The 21,275-nt window shown below is 28.3% G+C and overlaps 1 protein-coding gene and 1 long non-coding RNA gene across 2 annotated transcripts in view; both read right to left on the bottom strand.

Moving 5' to 3' along the window:
• LOC111622996 overlaps window positions 1–6,979 on the bottom strand; it is a 10,379-nt gene extending 3,400 nt beyond the window's left edge. The window contains exons 1-3 of the long non-coding RNA XR_002756374.1: window positions 6,903–6,979; window positions 1,604–1,670; window positions 209–366 (exon numbers count right to left, since the gene is read on the bottom strand). This is a non-coding gene — a long non-coding RNA (uncharacterized LOC111622996). The remainder of the gene's footprint in view (window positions 1–208; window positions 367–1,603; window positions 1,671–6,902) is intronic.
• Window positions 6,980–9,628: 2,649 nt separating this feature from the next.
• On the bottom strand, window positions 9,629–19,781 carry LOC111623005 (protein misato homolog 1-like). The gene is made up of 4 exons (XM_023365484.1): window positions 18,679–19,781; window positions 14,776–14,862; window positions 10,299–10,409; window positions 9,629–9,652 (listed from the first exon to the last, which is right to left on the bottom strand). The coding sequence occupies exons 1-4, from the start codon at window positions 18,754–18,756 to the stop codon at window positions 9,629–9,631; spliced, it is 300 nt and encodes a 99-aa protein (XP_023221252.1). The 5' UTR covers window positions 18,757–19,781.
• Window positions 19,782–21,275: the final 1,494 nt, after the last annotated feature.

Genomic DNA, 21,275 nt, shown 5'->3' on the forward strand with positions numbered 1-21,275 from the left:
AATATAAATATATTTATTATATTAGAAACAATTATATTGATTATGTAGTATAGAAATGTTCTTAAATAAATGATTTGGGAAAAGAAAAAAACCTGAAAAACTTGATTTTATAACTTAATGAAATATCAAAAAATGTATTACATGGTTAATCAGTAGAAAAATTTCAGAAACATTTTTGGAATTTAATTAGAATCATTTATTCATTAACTTACCAACCATAATCTTCAATAAAACATAAACTTCTAGGATGATAATGAATTTTCAAAAAATCTGACCATGTTGTTACACTGTCATCAAGATCATAAAATTTTCTATTTGGAATTTCTAAACTTTCAGTTAATTTAAAATTTGATGATGATGATTCAGCTAAAAATATAAAACAGTAATGAATAGCACAGATTTCTTATATTAATTTAAAATATGATAAAAGTTTGTTATAAAACAATAATTACAAATGATTTAAAAATTAATTACTTAAATTCATATGACAACATTTGATTACAGTAAACAGTAATATATTTCTAAAATGATTTAAAGCAGTGATGAACAACCAGTGGCCTGTAAGGTCCTAATATACAGCCCCTGGGGCTTTGTCAACGTAATTTTATTTTCTCGTTTTCTACCTCGTGTCATTATGCAATATTAATTTAGCTGTGACAAAGAATATTCAAACTAAACTTGACCAGTAAAAAAATGAGAATAAACTATATATTATTGAGAACAAATCACACAGGAACACTTTTAGCGGAAGTAGGTTGGTTTATTGATAGGAACGGATATGTATTTCGGGCTTAAGAAAACACATATAGTAAGGAGAGCAGGAAGCAACCAAGATTTATATATTACCAGTTTGGATATCATTAGCATATATTATTTTAGTATCTAGTATATTGGCACTAGAGTATATAGAGTATGTTGCTACTTGGCAGGCTTAAAGCCTGCAAAGTAGCAACATACTCTATATACTCTAGTGCCAATATGGCTCACCGGAAGCCTGTGAAGTTCACTTGTGGTCCTTATCCAGAAAAGATTGTTCACCACTGATGTAAAAGATGGCAATTGATAATCTTCAGATACTTATGCTCAAGAGTTCCTTTTTGATTAAACTATACTCTTTCTTAATTAATTAATAAATAACAACAAAAAAGAAAATAAATATTTTCAATAAAAAGTATCAATTTGATGTTAAAACAGAAACTAGATAAGTAAATATTTTTGTAAATGTAATTACTTCATAAATAGTAATATACTCTAATTTCTATAACTATTACAAAAATTACTAACAGAAATTATACCATTCTTTTACAATATTTAATGTATTAACTGTTAACAAATCTATGTCATAAATATTGGTTCTTCATTTTTTGTCATATATTACAATATACTTTGTCATAAATAACTGCAAACATGAATATTATACAAAAATATTTTAAAAAGCTGTTAATGTGTAAGAAACTATTTATAACTAAAAAGATGATTTGATTCATTATTCATATTGTTTAAATTTTTTCCTTTTAAAACTATTGCAGTTCAAATTAAATAATATTTAAGGGGTTAATGTTAAATAGCACACATATTAAATTAACATAGTGAAATAAATTACCTTGACAAATATCTCTATCTTCATCAATAGATGTCATCTTGAGACTTAAATCGGGATAAGCAATTTCCTAAAAGTGATTGTGTATTGGCAATTTAGATGAAAATCTTATTATTGTTCATATCAATCAATAACATTATTTTCAATGTTAATTTAAATGTTATTTAAATTTATTTTAAAATACTATATAAACAAACTAACAATTATTATTAATAAAGTCTTTTTCTTTAAATGTATATTTATGTAGAAATAGATTTTCAACCAATATATTATTGAAGAGATACATTATTTAAATTATTAACTTAACATTACTATAATTATAATTATTCCCTTAAGAGGGAATAATTATAATTATATATAGCAAAAAAAAAATAGAGTTTATTTTATGTTATGGTAAAATCTATATGTAACAAATTCAATAAATTCAGAAAAAAAAAAATATTTACTTTCAACACTACAATTTTTGAAAATTGGGCATTGCTAATAGTTGCATTCAATCAAACTTATTCTCAACATAAATTATAACTGCATTTCCTGAATATTCATAAAGGCTGATCATATAATCTCACTGTTTTTTTTTTATTTTGCTTAAATATAAATGACATTCAACTAAGCTTCACACTTTTTAATGAATTAGATCATTTTATAAACCCAATTTTGATTTTATATGATAGAAACAGTCCTGAAAAATCCATGTAAAAAAACATTATCTGTATGAAAAAATGGATAATCAATTCCAGATCTTGAAAACCAACAAATACACAGGCTGTTTTTTTCAAGCTCTGATGGTCCATAAAAAAAAAACAAGTGTAAATGACAAAATGAATTTATTAGCAAAAGTTAGGTACAAACATGGTTATTTTTCGACATAATCACTGTGACGATTGAGGCATTTGTCATATCTGTGGATGAGCTTTTCCATCCCTTTGTCATAGAATGTTGCTGCCAATGACTTGAGATGGTCCTAACACTGTTTTGAAGATCGTCATCAGTCTCGAACTTCTGCTCTCCTAGCCACTTTTTCTGTTCAGGAAAGAGGTGGAAGTCACTCAGCGCTAAATTGGGGCTATATGCTAGATGTTTAAAGGTTGTGAAGACTTCCACTTTTCAGACTTCTACCCAGCTTGGAACTTTTTAATGTGTGAAGACTTCATTGGCAGCAACATTCTATGACAAGGGAATGGAAAAGCTTGCCCACAGATATGACAAATGCCTCAATCTTCATGGTGATTATGTCAAAAAGTAACCATGTTTGTACCTAACTTTTGGTAATAAATTCATTTTGCTATTTACACTTGTCTTCGTTTTATGGACCATCAGAGCTTGAAAAAACTGCCCTTGTATAATACTCATACAATGTGATTAAACAAAATATTTTAATTTTATTTAATAAAGCAGAGGAAGAGCAATTAACTTAGTTATAAGCAAAATTTAGCAAATTTATATTATTTATACAAATTTTATTTTTTATTTGACTTAGTCAATTAAATATCGAATACCTCTAGTTTTTAACATCAAATGACATATAAAAACTACCCTGTATTGAAAGAAACTCAATCATACAAACAAACTATCAAATCAAATTTTTTCAAACCATTCATTCATAGGATAATTTCAAAATAAAAGACTGATTGACACATTCAAATAAGTCATAAAAAAATAACATATCTTAAAATTTACTGTGTATGTCTGAAATGCAAATTTTAAGAATTATTTTAATCATGAGTAATTTTATATAAAAACCATTATAAATATTTTTTTAAAATTAAAATCAAATGAAAATTTTTTTTAAAAAAGGAAAGTTTAACAAACTGTGTTAAATCAAAATGAATCTTATAAAAAGAGAACTGAATTTATTTTCCAGACCATATTAAATCAAAATCATGTAAAAAAAAAATCCATATAAGAACAGAATTGCATGTATATACAGGGTGGGCCAATGAAAACGAAACAGCAGAGTTATCGTGTTCGTCCAAGCAAATCGCTCGGACAGGTCGATTTTATTCTCAAGGGGAAATATTTTTTTCCTTGCATATGCGGCCCAGCTTAAAAGGTTTTTTATGTTTGTTAATAGTTTGTGTTACTTTTTTCCGAAATAAGTGTTTGTTTAGTTAATAAAAAATGAATGAGTTTTTAAAATATTTTGTTGTCTGTTGTATTCAAAATCACAAAAACTTTATTGCAGAACATATCCCCTTGATAATAAAATCGACCTGTCCGAGCGATTTGCTTGGACGAACACGATAACTCTGCCGTTTCATTTTCGATGGCCCACCTTGTATATATAATTCATTATTTCATACTAAAACTATAAGAACTATAAACTATAAAACTTAAACTATAAAAAAGTCTTCATAGTAAGTTCTTTTTAGTTCATACATACTTTTGAAATTTTTCAAAATTTATATTTGTCTGTTAGATTTTGTTGAACAGAGTATTGTTTACTCCATCAGAAACCAATTCATATCATAAAGGATAAAGAAATTTAAATTTTTTTCACAAAGAATTTTAAAACTCAATTTATATTATTATTATATGATATAGTTTGAATCTAAATTAATAAATAATGCAATGTTTAAACTACCAAAAATTATATATTATCAAAATATATGTTCAGAATAGCAAAGATATTTGTGTAATGATAAATAAAAGTGTTAAAGAAATTTTGTACACATTATCATATTAAACAAACTTTTTTTTAAATTAATGGATTTAAAAACTTTTTTCTAAATTAATGGATTCAAATCATAAAAACTTATTCATGATTCATAGATTATGGTTGAGAACAAAAATGTTATTTCAACTTATGTAATGAATGATAGATTCAGATTTTAAACTAGAGATATATTGCATTATTGTGTTCAAAACTGATGAAATACAGTAAATATTTTATTTTTTGCAATAAAAACTGCAGATAATTTATATAATTGAAGATATAAAGTAAAAATGACTTTATTCTACTTAGCTATAAATTAAGTTAAAACAGATAAAAAGTTTATATGTTAATAGAATATTATCTACCGTGTTTCCCCGAAAATAAGACAGTGTCTTATATTAATTTTTGCTTTGAAAAATGCGCTAGGTCTTATTTTCAGGGAATGTCTTATTTTTTCCAGGAAGAAGAATCCACGTTCATTATTGAACAAAACATTCCCAAGTCGAACTTAGACGAGAGTGACGTATATCCGGTGTGTTGAACTGTCGCCTTTTTATAGCGTCAACATCGAACTCGATGACCAATTAGTGCTTATTGAACCGTAGCACTATGCAAATGTAATGTGGCGTGATTCCTGGCCGACCAATTAGCCATCACCAGCCGTAACGTTATGCAAATCTGTGATTCCCAAGCCATAGTCTTATGCAAATCATGCCGTGTAGCGTAATTGTCTGCTGACCAATCAGTGGCTGTACTTTCAAAAAGCCAACGGCCATTTTCAACCATCTGTCGATGACCGTTACGACTAAAAAAAAACTTCGCTAGGTCTTACTTTCAGGGGAAGGTCTTATATTTCGGAACTCAGCAAAATCTGTGCTAGGTCTTATTTTCTGCGGATGTCTTATTTTCGGGGAAACACAGTATATATATAAAAATGAATGTCTGTCTGTCCTTCATGCATTACCACACCGTGTATCCGATTGCCATGAAACTTTGGGAAGTTGTTTAATATACTCCCGCGAAGGTTTCTCGCATAGTATGATTGCCATCAAACTTTGGGAAGTTTTTTAATACACTGCCGCAAAGGTTTCTGGATTAGTACATTTATCCTACGATAGATGGCGCGAGTGAATACGAGCATCGTGAGTTCGATCGATTTCAAATTGTGAAGACCATTTCCCCCCTCCAAAAAATATCTCTATATATGCATTTGCGAACTGTTATTTATGATATTTGTAATAATTTTTGTTTAATTATTTTATTTCAACTATTTTTTCTAATTATGTATTCGCCCGAACTTTGTTAAAACTTTAACTGTATCCCGAACAACAACCGAAGTTGTAGGAGGAAATTCGCCTAATTTACTGATCCAAGGATCCCCTTTTCCAAATTTTAATATTGACTCAAAATAATTTAAAAAGACAAATTACAATAAAACGGTTTATCATCCAACTATCAGAAATTTCACAACATGCCAAGGAAGAAAGGAAGGAGCAATTAAATAATTCAAATTGTAAAGGATTAAAAAATATATATAAAAATGGGGAATATTGCACTTATGACAATCGCTGCGAGTGTGTGGGCTAAATTTGAAGAATCCGAGCTTCTCGCATGGACAACTGTATGTGGCCAGCTCACACGTCAGAAAACCTTCTGATTTATTCATGTACGCACCAGATGAAAAAACAAAAAATATCGTGTATCCACAAGCACTCCAATAAATAAATAGAATTCAAAAGACACTTTAAAATGTTTTCCTGATGAAAATTAATAATAATAATAATAAGTTTCAATAAAAATGATAAAATGTAAATTTAATTTTATCATAACGAGTTCGCTTGAATTTTGTTTCTTCTGAGATCGCAGCAATGCGCGACGGGTAAGCTAGTATTAACATATAAATGACATCTGTGGTCCAAATTGATGCAAGATTATAGAATGTTTTTGTTTTTTTCACAAAATTCTATGTATTATATTCAATATGTATATTACAGACATTACTGTACATTTTGGACCACTACACACTGCTGTATGCTTCTAATTCTTTTACACACACTACTATACTAAAAAATCTGCAAAAATGTTAATGAATACATTATTGTTGGGGTTTTTAGTGCATCATGTTTCCAAATAAATTCTTCTTTGCAGAATGCTGGCATGCCAGATTAATACCAAGCAATTCTGAATTATCAGATGCTGGATTAATGAACTTACACTGTGTATGTGTATGTATATATAAATAATAGAATTTATTAACTTTATTATGAAATTTCTTTAAGAACTGTAACCAGAAATCATTTCTTAATTAAATTAACACTAATTTTAGTAATTAGAGAATTTGAAAATCATATGAATGGCTATAAGCTAATCAGCAATACTTAATCATATGTATCTGGAGTTTGAACATACTAGTAGTTTAAAAACTGTTTTATTTCCGAAACAGATTTCCACCTGTTATAACTATTGTAACTTCATACGGAAGATATATTCCAGTTCATTAAAACTTTTTTTATTAAAATAAAACTTATATACATTTCATGTGATAATCTTACTGACATAACCATTCAATTTTCATATAAATGCCATAATTAATATGAAAAAATGTAACTGCATTACTTAACAATTTACTTTTTTAAATTTACTTACCTCTTCTTTGTCAAGATCTTGCAAAAATTCATTTTTTGACAACGAGTCTGATTTAAAGGTTGACAATTTCCCATGCCTATTAAATAAGAATTAAAATTTTGAATAACTCATTCATTTCATCATATTTTTTCTGAAAAATTAGAATCACAAATTAAAGACTATTTTTACTGAGAAAACAGCAAAAGATTTTTATAATAAAAAGAAATGTATTACAGTAGAACATCCATTATCCGGATTTTCGATTATCCGGATTGTCCAAAATAAGCAAAAATTTTACGAATTTGCTGATTTGCATTTGGCGAATTACGACACTGTTTATGTACATGATGGAATGCATAACTTTTTTTGTTTCAACAACGTCTCACCCGGCACGGTGGTCGTAAACTCTTAAATATATTTTGCGTCGTAATAAAAATATAACTTGGCATACGTATTTATAAATAATTTATTTTCAAATTACATCATTTCTATGACCAAGGGCGGCGTAAGGCACGGACGACGTGGGCCACCGCCTATGCCTCGCGATCCGAAGGGCCTCGCGTTTCGAAGGTTTATGCATTACTTAAAAGCCGCGAACGCGACGAAAAAATTTTACTCGTCATAAAACGATAAGTAGTTTGTCAAATTTTTATTCATAAAAATGCAGTTTCAACTGCTTTTTATTTTATAAAATCCGTCTTCTCGCGCCACCAGAGGGCCTTTTAAACAATAGGTAGTCTGTTAACGTTGGTCAGTAGTAGTCCAAATTCAATACGAACGTTTGTTTCTTGAAAATTTATCACGATTTAAATACAGTATTTACTTTTAATATTACCGATATGTCGTCGAAAAGAAAACGTGTTGTATTATCATTAAAAGACAAATTAAAGTATTTTTTCGATTATCCGGATTTTTCCTTATCCGGACTACCTTCATCCCCAATTAGTCCGGATAATAGAGGTTCTACTGTATTTATAAAGTATATTGCAGTTCTTTCTGACTATATTGCAATAATCATAGATAGAGTTAATATACAGTTAAATACCCAAAATTTTAACCCTTTCTCTTCCAAAGAAAAGTATAAAAAATTCAAAACTAAAATTCAGAACTGCACATGCTCACCTGCCAGGTAACCATCTTGATATATGAGCCATTCACAGGCCAAATTGATTAACTCCATTTGTAAATCCTTAATATAATTGTTATTATTTTCAAATGTTTCATGTAACTAATTTTATATATCATTATATTAAAGCATAGCTTCAATATAATGATATAATATATCATTTAATAATATATAATATAATAATTAGCTTATATAATAATAAGCTTTAATATAATGATATATAAAATACATTCTACAATGTTTATTTAAATTTAAAGTTTGAAAAGAATTTTTTTAAATAATTTATATTATCAATTTTTATACTTTTTGCATTGTAGAGTTAATCGATTTGGCAAGTGAGTGGCTCATATAATAAAGCATGTATTGCATGTCATTTCTAGATTGTGGCAACTAGCCAATAATAAAATTTTTAAAAATTTGAGAAAATAATTTTTCCCTATTTTTTCACTACAAAGGATAAAATGTAAGAAGTCAGAGGTGTAAACAATTGGGAGGTTAAAAATGAATAATTTCAACCATCTCATTTGAAAATGTAACAGTTTGGAAGGATGTTATGTTTTTGGAGGTTTAACTGTAAAATATTGGTATATATCTATAATTATATTTTCAGAATAAATAATTACTATAATTTCCAGCTAATAATCCATAGGTGTAATTTTTCATTATCAAAATAAATTTTCACATCATCATTAATTTTCACAAGTACATTTGCTTTCTTTGTGCATCAGCAATAAAATGATGCAATTTATAAGGACATTTAAGAATTAAAAAAATATATCCAAATCTAAAAAAGATTTAAGCAATTCATTTTAAAATGGTACAATAAAAATTTAAAATCTAAAATTATACAATACAGTTAGTTTGTACTTTACATATACTGTAATAATACAATACCAGTAATATCCAGCAATTTACTAAATATAATAACAACAAAAACAAAAGTTTTTGATGATATATTGAAAACAAACCAAATTCCCTAAATGAGTCATTGGGAAGTTGTAAATTACAAAACATTCATTTTATAATTTACATTTGTTTTGTAATTTACAACTTTCCAATTTATGACAATTTTGGACATCATAAGTATATAAAGAAAATTATTTTTGAGTCCAAACAATCAATCACACTTATTAATGACATGATAAAACAAATGTTCTATAAAAGTAAAATGGACAATAAATACACTACAGAGCAATAACACTCAAGTTTAATTATAGTTAACTGCAATGCACTATTTATATTTAAAAAAAAAGAAAAAAAAAAACAAAACTAACTTTCTGCAGAACTATTCAACCTAGGATTATTCCAAATTTATAATGATTTAAAAAAATAATTATAAATTAAATATATAAAAATTAATAATAATAAAAATAAAATTGATTACATGCAAACATGACAACATTTCCTCAATATGATTTTTGAGTCCTTTAAACATAGTTATCTTCCTAACGTTTTCATGAATCTTTGTATTAACAAAATATCATTATTAAATAAACCTCTAAAAATTTTTTTGGATCTTCTGAAGCAAACTTCTCCATATCAGCAGTGAAAAAGACAAGTCTTGTCATGCTGCATCATGAAGACAAAGTTTTCTTGGACAAGCTGTTAAAGTTAAACATCATCAATCATTATTGATTACATTAAGCTAAAAACATATCAAGTTAAACTTAAAACATATTTTAAACAGACATTGGCTTGGAGATGTTTATTGTAAGTAACACTACATTCCATTCACAAGTACAAGTGAATAGATCCATTGGCACCTTTGTCCCTTACACTCACTCAACACAAACAACAAGACACTCATCACATTTTATCATATCAAGAAAACTTCTTAACATAAAAAGTAAAATGATTTTAAAGCCATTTTTTATTGTTGTACAAAAACTGTCACAGATTATAGATAACAATCCATAATCTGCATCATTAAAGTTGGAAGGTTTTTAATATACAATCTGCAGATTATAGACTGGAAATTATATTTATTGGAATTCGCAACACAAAGTAGCTATAATATTCTGATTTAAGTGATTATTTATTCCTATCCAACTGTCAAGATTTAACTAACTTAGACATAATATACAGATATCATGTAATTGTTCCGTTTGTTTCTTGAAAATTTATCACGATTTAAATACAGTATTTACTTTTAATATTACCGATATGTCGTCGAAAAGAAAACGTGTTGTATTATCATTAAAAGACAAATTAAAGTATTTTTTCGATTATCCGGATTTTTCCTTATCCGGACTACCTTCATCCCCAATTAGTCCGGATAATAGAGGTTCTACTGTATTTATTTTTANCACAGGCATATTATAAAGAACGCCACATTTATTTAAAGTTTTAAAATTTTCCTTTAAATCAATCAACATTAAACGAGGTGTATAAGTAACTTCACCCTGTAAAAAGCAATTTAAAAATTAGAAAAAATTTTCAAATGATAAAAGAATCAAATTACAAAGATTAATAGTAAGAATTAAATTAATGATATCATATTTAATGCTAAAAATCTTTTATTAATCTTTTGAGCTATTTGATATAAAATTAAAATAAAAAACAAACATTAGTTCTGTTATTTTTCAGTAATAATATAATATCAACATGTTCTATTCTTTTAGTCGTTAAAAGACTAGTTTTAGTCTAATATCAAAATTATGCTGCTAGTATAATACTAGCAGCATAATTTTGATACAATGACTTATTTAAACTATCACTTTTTAAACCTAATTGTATAATTGGAATATAAAATATAAAAATATTCTTAGTGAATAAATAAAAATGTAATAAATAAATAAATATGAGAAAATATTATTTTATTTAATAAGTTATAATTTTTGAAAAGTGAAAATTATTTTAACTAAAATAGTTTGAATTTCTAAAACTAGTTTTTAAATGACTTTAAGAATAGAACATATTGACTTCATTGCTTAATTAATTAATAACAAAGTAAATATATCCCAGAGATTATTTCTTGAAAAAATATTAAAATAAATTATTTTTCAATTTGTAAAGATATTTATTTCTTGAAAAGATGTTAATTGTAAAATAAATTATTAATGCTAAGCTATCTTTGTTATGTTATCATATGATAAAAATACAATAAAACGTTAACTTCAATTATATTCAGCATACCAGAAATATCTCAGATGATATGTGTTATTCAATCTTTTTTCAAAGCAGGAATTTAACCCTTTTACTATGACATGGTCAGTTGTATTATACCCTTGAAAACAGCTATCCAAACTGCAGTCACTCAAAATCATTTTATGTATTTTATTTTAAAAATTCAACAAAAATTGAATTTTTATCAGAGAGATACAAAAAAAGAATCAAGTATGTTTACTATTTTATGTAGTTTTTGGTACAATAGTGTATAATCGCTCAGAATAAAAATTACTTACAAAAAAAGGTTAAATTATGACCTAAATTTTTGATGTTATATATTACTTTATTTTGACAAAAAATAAAATTCTTTGATTTTGATATTTATTTTTGGCATTAAGCCAGCACAAGAGAGAATATTGTTTTATACATGATGATATAAGATTTATGCATATTTATTTTTTCGTGAATAATATCACTTTATATGAAACAGTCTATATGTACTGATTTTCTCTCTATGTACTCTTAGTATGTAAGATTAGTAGAACATTTCATTTTAGGCAGTAGGCAACTTTCAGCAGTAAGCAGAAAATACTGAAACTATAGAACAATAAAACACACTACACCAAAACGTCGATTAATAAACGTGTGTTATTTGTTTGAGAAAATAAGTAAATAACTAAACATATATATGTGTCACCGTGAAAGACCGAAATTAGAGAATGTCAATATTCTCTGGTGTATGTCGACACATACGAAATATGTTGGTAAAAGACTAAATATTTGGTTATATTATTATACATTTGAACAATCGCCTGTGTATGTTGACAAGCACAGATAAGCTTTGGTGGAGGTCGAAACGACACCTGAGAAGTCGATGTCAACAGAAAGACAACAGTCTGTTGCCAAATCCTTTGTTCTGCTGCAATTGAAATCACATGGTATCTATTTGTTATACTCTGGAACACTGCTGTTTGTCAGTCTTATGCAAGGTTTGCTGGTGCATGCAACATTTTCTTAAATTTTACTTTTTTATCCGATACCCTAATTTATATCGAATGGATACTGCAGTGAACCAAGAACTTGTTTTTTGAAAAGTTACATGCATTAATTGCAAATAAATGAGAAGACAATTGTTTTTATTTTTCTCAAGAAAAGTACTCTAAAATACTTTCTGAGTGATTTCTACTAAAACTAAGTGCAGTACACCTTTGGATTACAGATGATTAAAATGTTTTGACATTTTAAAAATTAATGATGAAGAGAAATTAATTGTACAATTAAAACCAGGAGAAACAAATATACAGTATTATGCCACCAATGATAAATTATTAAGTATACTATCTGAAATTCACAGCAGAACAGGCCATGGAGGAAGAACACATATGCTTAAAGAATTGTAACTTAAATACAAAAATATTACATATGAATTGTATTTAAATTTACATATAATATTACATATGTTGTATTTAAATTTTGTAAACAATGTCAAATGAAACACAGTGCACCTAAAAAAGGTATTGTTGTGAAACCAATGGTCAGTTCAGAGTTAAACTCAAGACATCTAGTCTATCAGATAGACCTGTAGTCACACAAGGATGGTGAATATAAGTTCATAATGGTGTATCAAGATCATTCAATGAAATTTGTCCAGCTACTACCTTTGAAAATTAAAACAGCTGAAGAAGTAGCATATAATCTTCTTCAAATATTTTTAACATTTGGTGCCCCAGCTTTATTGCATTCAAATAATGGTAGGGAATTCTGTAATAAATTCATATCCAAACTGTGTGTTATGTGAAAAGATGTTAAGATAGTTCATGGAAAGCCTCATCATAGTCAAACACAAGGCTCAGTTGAAAGGGCCAATCAGGATATACAGAATATGTTAACTGCATGGATGAATGATAACGATACAAATAAATAGTCAGATGATTTGCCGTTTGTACAATTTGCCAAGAATACTACATATCACAAAGGAATATGCCAAAGTCCTTATGAAGCCACGTTTGGCATTAAATCAAAAAGAGGCATAGCATCGTCATCTTTGCCTGGTGAACAAATCACAAATATTGAAACTGAAGAACAGCTTGAAAAAATTGTTAATACTTTTGAAGGAAATTTGAGCAGTGGCCATAACGAATACCATATTCCAAAGAAAAATATTGAAGAGGAGCTGCAACCACCAAATCTTCATGTCAAGCCTTGACTGAACAACACAAATTTATTTCTATAAAAAGAGCAGCCACAAAAGAGATTCTTCTACTTCAAGCAATGAAAATGCTACAAAACTCAAAAAGAAAATTTTCTCCTGCTCAAATTGGTGATACCATATGAATACAAGTCCCTGCTGTTGACCATGGCCGTACAGATGCCCAAAATGTGTTGGCAGTTGTTGTTGGAACAGAAGACTCCAACTTTTATAAATTAGCAAACAAAAAAGGTACCCTCAAGCAGCTTTATACCCACAATCAGTTCGTAATTTGTAAAGAAAAGTTACTTTCCATATATGAGATTTCTTCTCAAGAAATATCGCTGAGAGAAGCAGTTACAGCTAATTCGAAAAGTGGAGGATAAGGCTATACGTACATGCTGTCATTGCAAAAAGAAGTGTTCCACGAATAAATGCAGTTGTAAAAGCAAGGGACTCTTGTGTAATTCAAAGTGTCATAACAGTTTAAGTTGTTGGAATAAATAAGATTGTTTAACATTAATCACATAATATATGTGTAAGTTTACTATTGCGTATTATTTTTCTTTTCTGATTAAGAATGTACAATTCATTTTAGGTTCAACAGTTTATTTACATGTGCTGTTACTTAAGCTTTCTCCTATTTTGACACATTAAAAAGTTGCATTTTTGTCTTAATGTAATAAAAATATTTTTATTCAACATTCATCATCAGTACATGCTGAATGTCAACATTTGCCGGTGTAAGTGAGAAATAATGATATTTAGCAAATATTTCGTACATACACGAAACAACTATGTGAATGCTGACATCCACTGCAGAATCTCGACATTTGCCAGATATCGGCCTTTCACAGTAATATATATAACTTATAGGCAATAAATGGTAAATACTGAAATTGTAAAACTATAAAATGACTACAGAAAAAAATCAATTGGTGCACTTGTCTCCTTTGTTTGAAAAAATAAATAAATAAAACTAATTAAGAAAATAAATAAATTAATAAAATACACACACACTCACACAACTTACAGACAATGAGCAGCAATAAAATATCACCAAATATGAGTAAAATAATGCAGAAAATTTTTTATTGAAATTAACCATATATCATCACATCACTGTAAAAAGGTTAAAAGCACTGGAACAATAATTAACAGTTGTTAAATAATTAACAGGATTTTAGAACATTGTAAACAGAAAAGCACTGCTATGAGACTGTACCTGTACATAGCTGTAAGAGGCAAACAAATTCTATTTTGATTTGTTTTTGTAATGCCTGCCTTAAATTTATTCTTAAATTTGACAATTTTGTATGTCTTGTTTTAAACAAATTTTTAAAAAATGTACTTTCTTAAAAACGTCTTCAAATTCATCTTTTCTTTAATTTATGAAATCCAGTGTACACATATAATTCAATAAATTAAATATAATTTTTTTAAATGTTTAATTTGTAAATATAAATATCTACCCTAGGATTTTCTCCTTCACGAAACAGGTAGTCATGATTAACTTCCAATGATTGACTGTCTGTCTTTTCATAGCAAAATGATGATTCCTTTCAAAAAAATAAATATTTTATTTTATTATTTTAAGTTTTGATAAAAAAAAACATTACTATTTTTAAAATAAAATCATATCATATAAATACAAAAAAATATATTTATTTAATACAGTAAAAAGTATAAGAGTACAAGAATATTATGTAAGAGCATGCTCTTAATGTGCCAGCTTGTTTTGGCTTATAAGAGAATTGCACTGCTTTGCACTGTGTCAATGTAAGTTAAATGTAAATGTACTGACACAGTAACAATCCAGTAACTTCTCTGTGGTAAGCATTATTAAAAAAAAGCAAAATAAAAAAATGCTTCTTGTACTAAATTATAAAAGATTTTTTAAATAGGGAGTTATTTTATATACTTTGTAAAATATAGTGCTAATTTTGTCCCATCTATAAGAGCAGGCTCTTACATGCACAGAAATACAGTATGATTTGGTTCTGAAAATTATAATGCAAAAATGAATACCAAAAAAAAATTACTTTTAAAATATTTATATATTCTTATACTATGTGTATTTCTTTCTATTAAAAAAATTGTTAAAAATTTTTTCTGATCATAATTTCCAAAACTTTTTGTTAATATTTCTTAATTTTCAAAATAACTGTTTAAATTAATAAAACAACTTTTTAAAGCATGATTCATGATGCATACAGACTTTATGGTCATTTTTGTAGAAGAAATGGCCATAAAGCAGTCATGGCCGGATCTGGCCCGTCTAATCAATTTATGTGGCCCGTGATCAATCTTTCAATATTAGCTACTCAAGTCCAAATAGCTTTATGAAAAAGTCTGACACCTAAAAAAAAAAAAAGGTCAACAACTCACTGTGTGTTTAGAGTTACCGCTCCATTACAAATCTCTTAAGTACAGCATAAAATGTTGATAAAGCATGATAATGTGAAAAATGTATGTAATCCCTATGTACAATTTAGTCTCTACGGGGTGACACCACAATGAAATCTCGCACCACCTCAAATCTTCCAAGGGCAGCCTATGGTTTGGCCCATGGAAAAAGTTTTCTATCCAATTTGGCCCAGGGGCAAAAACTATTGGCCACCCCTGCCATAAAGGCTTTATGCATCTAGCATGTTTTCTTAGTCTTTCTGGTAGAAAATAGTCTGTTCACAACATATGCAAGAGATATATTCCTGGACTTTACCCACAAGTTAAATATCTCTGATTTGTCAAAATTACAAAAAAACTACATAATATCCTCACGAGAAAGACACAAATAATTATGTATCATAGCAATTAAAAATGTTATTTGTTACGAAAAACTTTTAACATATAAGCGTTAAATTATATACGTATGTCACTAAATTGACAAGTGCTTTTGACGATACACAAAAGTTTTTCGTAACAAATGATTAGCGTGCTGTCTATCATTATATTATAAATGTTATTTGTAGATAAAAGTAGCCAGAGTGGACACAAGAAAAGAAAACCTAATGTTAATGATTGACCATTTTCATACATGCTTATTATTTTGGCATGCTGATCCAAATCAATCACTTTATCACAAAAGTGTACCAAAATCCAAAGTTACATACCTCAGGGGCTAACTATATCATATGAGCCGAGTTTTGAGGTAAAAAATCAAAAACTGAGGATTTTTTTGCACCATTCGATAGAACATTTATTTCTAAATCAGATTTGGGAAAAAAGTAAGAATTGTAATATGGCAGTGAACAAAAATTTTATATTTGAAAAGTAAAAATTTGCAATTAAACAATTTGGATCAACTCCTTGATTAATCAAGATCAGATAAGAATTTGATGAAGTAACAACAACACTTATCAATAACAAACTGTAACAAATTTCAGGTATTTCTACCTCAATGCAATTAATATTATTCAATACAACTTCAGGTAAATATGGATCAAATCAATAACTTTACAGAAAATAATTTTTTTTTTTTTTTTGCTGATTCTGATTAATTGGAAAGTTTTCTTTTGATTGGTACAAAACAAATCTTGACTATTTGTTACTCAGAAACTTGGCTTATTAATAACAAATTGAATAATGCATTATATGTAAATCTAATACAATAATAGCCCCCCTTGAAGTCCAAACTTAACTAAACTTTCAGGCATTGTAAAAAAGAAAATTTCTCAATTCAACTTTACAACAGCTGAAAACTTAAACACAGTTATCAAAGATAGCTTTAATGATTCACAACTATACAATATTAAAAGACATCCAGAAGAATATAGAGAAAATTAAAATTTGTGCATAGAATGGAAGGGAATATACAGATAACTTTTTACTAGCATGCAAAAGGACTTTGTAGCACCATCTAGAATTTATTCTGTGTTGAAAGATATATGATTATGTTCATGACACATTCATACTGTATACTTTAAATTTATTCACTAATCTTTCCTGATGGACAATAGCTAATTGTTAATGTGAAATTTATGTGTTTACATAATTGTTTATATAGTTATAGTTATATAATTATTGATTAATATAATTATTTATCTTTATCTATATAAATAAAAATGTAAATGTTCTTTTGTTCAAAATCTTAAATATCCGTAAGTTCTTAGTCAATTGCTTTGAAATTTTGACACAACATTGCATTCAAATACACACGTTTTTATATTATACAGTCGACCCCCCTATAAGATATAGATACGTTCCAATTTATTAGGAATCCGATTTCTTACAAGTCGTTCCAATCACAGCCCGACACGTGTCAAGTTTACGGACTACGGCTGATTGAAAGGTTTTCTTCCATAAAATTAATCGATTCTACACTAATCCGACTCAACATTTCCAAAATACGTATATTTTTTTGTAGTTTTATAGGAATCGTAATTATAGGAACTGTAATTATAGGGGGGTCGACTGTATAGATGTCAAAATTCCTCCCATGGGAGAGAGGGACAAAATTAAGGCTTACTGTGAAGAACTCGACTTCTATTATACTATTTTAGATGCAGTTTTTTGCGTTTTTGATTGTGTTTTAATAGGGTACGTCAAGAGAATGTACACTAAGAAGAAATTTTTCGAAATTCCCCCATGGGGAATGTTATACATTTATAATAGATACATTTACTAGCTGTACCCAGCAATGCATGGCTAGGTACAGCTAGTAAAAAATAAAAAAAAGGAATGTTCATTCACAATCATCAATGTTTGCTTACTTATCATGATTGTTTAATATAAAAAATTAATATTAAAGTAAATAAATGCAATCAAAAATTATCTCATTAGTAATGATTATTATTACTAATTATGTGTTCTTAATAAACTAATAAGCCAACGCTTGTCAGTTTATTAGATCTATTTAAATTTTAGAATTACTAAATGACAGTTATTACTTTAACCATTATTTTAATATCCTCGTATGTTATGACATTCTATATAAACAGTTATTATCAGTAAACAGCTATTCTATTTCATGGTACAGAATGGTACAGCTTGTTCATAGAGATATTAAATTAGAAATTGTCAATAAGGTATTTTCACCAAAGAAAAACAGCATATAACTAATCAATTATTTCATGCCTTTTAATACTATTAAAACCAAGTTACAATAAAAAAAAAATTTCAAATTTTCTTATGAGAAATCTGGGCCATACTTTTTATCAAAACAGATATAAGTTATCTTACCCTTTGAATTAACATAAAAACATAAAGTGTTAACATCAATATCCTTTAATCATCTTAATATTTCTTAAATACAAGAAAAATTTATTAAAGGATTTTGAATTATTTTATACATTGGATCTAATTTAAAATTTCTGAATAACTGCATCATTCTTTTATTTTACTAGATTGATAAATATATTGAAAGTAAATCATACTTGGCTATTCCACCAATGAGTACCAATAAAATTGGAATAATTGCCAATTTGTAAGGTGATAACTTCTCTAGAAGACATATTTACAAAGTCGTTTATGATTCAAGATCTAAGTATAGAAAAAAATTCAATTCGATAATTAACAAATCAGCGCCAATTTCACATTTTAAACAACTAAAATACACGACTTCGACTTCCTAATCATAAAAGGAGACACACGTGTTTTCCTCGCGCGCCCTCTACCGGAATACTTCGATACTGCGTAGTGACGATTTTTTTACAAAATGGTGGCTTATGACGTCACTTATAATCGCGAACAGAAGAAACTATGAAGGAAACTCAGTTAACTTTTTGAAGAAATGGAATTTAAAAAAGTCGTATTTAATGCAGCAAGAGATGGAAAGCTGCGTCGTCTAAAGGTGAGGCTAACAAATCTAAATATAACCTGTGATTCCGTCAAAGGACGCCAACTTTACTTAACCCTAATATTGTCTTCAAGGTTTTTGATTTATTTACGAACTTTTTTGAAATAAATTTAACCGTTTTTATTCGTTTTAGTCGATATTCCGATTCTTCGAGTATTAATTTAACTTCTACAATCGGTTTTAAGTGAGAAAAATGTTTAAACCGTATATTTTTAGTCATTCTAAACTAAGGCGTTTCTTTAAAATTCTGACGTAATCGCTATCCGCCTTTGGGCATTGCTTCAACAATCAGCTGTATTAAATTAGAAGGAAAATAATTAAAAAACAAAAATACTGATTCTTCGAAGCCATTCGTATGCCTTGTGTTAAATTCATTTATTTCATCTACAATAAGATATGTCGATTGACAGCAGGTGTACTTCTCTGCTGTATAATAATCTCTGCAACAAAAAGTGATGATGTATTTTTTTTATATTGTAGTCTTTTAAGAAGCTAAAAGTTCTAAATACAAGAAAATGTGATAAAAATTACAAGTGAGATGCCATATAATAATTGTGGCGAGAAACTGTTGGTGCATTCGATGCCGATGGGCAATCCGCCCGAGTTCCTCGGATGACTCAACGGTGGCTTCTGAGAAACCGAATGTGTTCGGTTCTAGGGGAAGTGTGGTTACAAACTCGAAATTTAACAACTTGCAAACAACTGACGTAAATTGTCGAGCTGTAATTTGGAATAAATTAATTATTTCAAATTATAGCCAATGATTTACGGCAGTTGTTAGTGAGTTATTGCATTACATTGGATTTGTAGGAATGTTTGCCTGAAATTTAACGTGTTGATCACAGACCTATAATTTTTAAAACCACTTTTTCTATGCCATTTTAATTTTGTATACAGGTAGGCCTCCTACAACGTGGTAGATACATTCCTTGAAAATACCGTGTTGTGAGAAATCACGTTATAGGAGACACCAACTTAATACAAAAACTGGGATTCGGTTCTAAAAAGAGAAAAACTTGACGTTTGAATGGCATTTTTTGAATTTTTCAAACCAGCCATTGCTAGCCACGAATTTAACACTGGTTTCGTCAGCCGACGACTGTCCCATTTGTTTTAAATAATCAAATATTTTTAAGGCTTTGTGTTTAACTGCACTTTTATTTAAAGGCAACTGTTTCTTGTTCATATCTTCTACCCATAATATTAGCACTTGTTCCATTTTTTTTTTTTCATTATAGGTGCTCTCGGACGAGCAACAATTTTCACAAGAATAGATGATCCGGATACGACTGAATTCCTAATCTTTTCTTCCTATTGCTTAATCTACCGAATAGTTGACTCATTTAAATAAAAATGCCTACCAATATCAGCTATCCGCTCTTGATTTTTAATTCGATCCAAAATTTCTATCTTTGTTTGAAGAGATATATTAATAAATTTCCTTTCTAACGACGGCCCTTTCTTTTCATTCGATATTGTTATGGCTAAAATTTTTTCAAGCAGTTTTGTGGACAGTAAAAATCGCAAAAAAATAACTTCCCTTCACTATGTTGTTAAAAATATAAACCCAATAGAAGTTTATACTGTATTTTGGACCATTTTTGCAGTCCCCACCTATTGAAAGAGTATAAATTATTGAAAATATCAATGATATATTTGAGTGTTTATGGTAACTGATGCACATCTTTCTAGATACCGGTCTTCCAATGAAACTTTCATGGGAATAACACGTCAACGTGAAGAAACAGCTGTTTTCGAGGACATTTAGCTCTGTACACCGAACTCGGCGCGTATTACGTGATCCGTTGCGATTTTTCTGTTATGTGAAAGATAATTTGTTTCTAAATACAGTAAACCGCATTGTAAAAGTACCGCGTTGTAAGAAAATTTCCGCATTTTTCCAACCGCGTTGGAGCGAAAACGCGTTGTAAAGGTACCGCGTTGTAGGAGGCCTACTGTATTTTATTGTGTCAATTTTTCTACTTTTTTTTAAAAAAAATACTCTCTTTCTGTGACTTGATTACTTTTTATTCCTTAATCAGATGTTTACTATTCATTCTTTTTTAATATTTAAATGTATAAGAAAGTTTGTATCAAATGCTATGAGCTAGATCACATTCTACGAGATGACTCTTAGATGGCATCTTAAAAGAAGCTGAACTAGTAGCAGTCGAC

The sequence above is a fragment of the Centruroides sculpturatus genome, unplaced genomic scaffold, assembly GCF_000671375.1.
Source record: "Centruroides sculpturatus isolate CEXI.00-Female unplaced genomic scaffold, Cexi_2.0 scaffold343, whole genome shotgun sequence".
NCBI lineage: Eukaryota > Metazoa > Arthropoda > Arachnida > Scorpiones > Buthidae > Centruroides > Centruroides sculpturatus.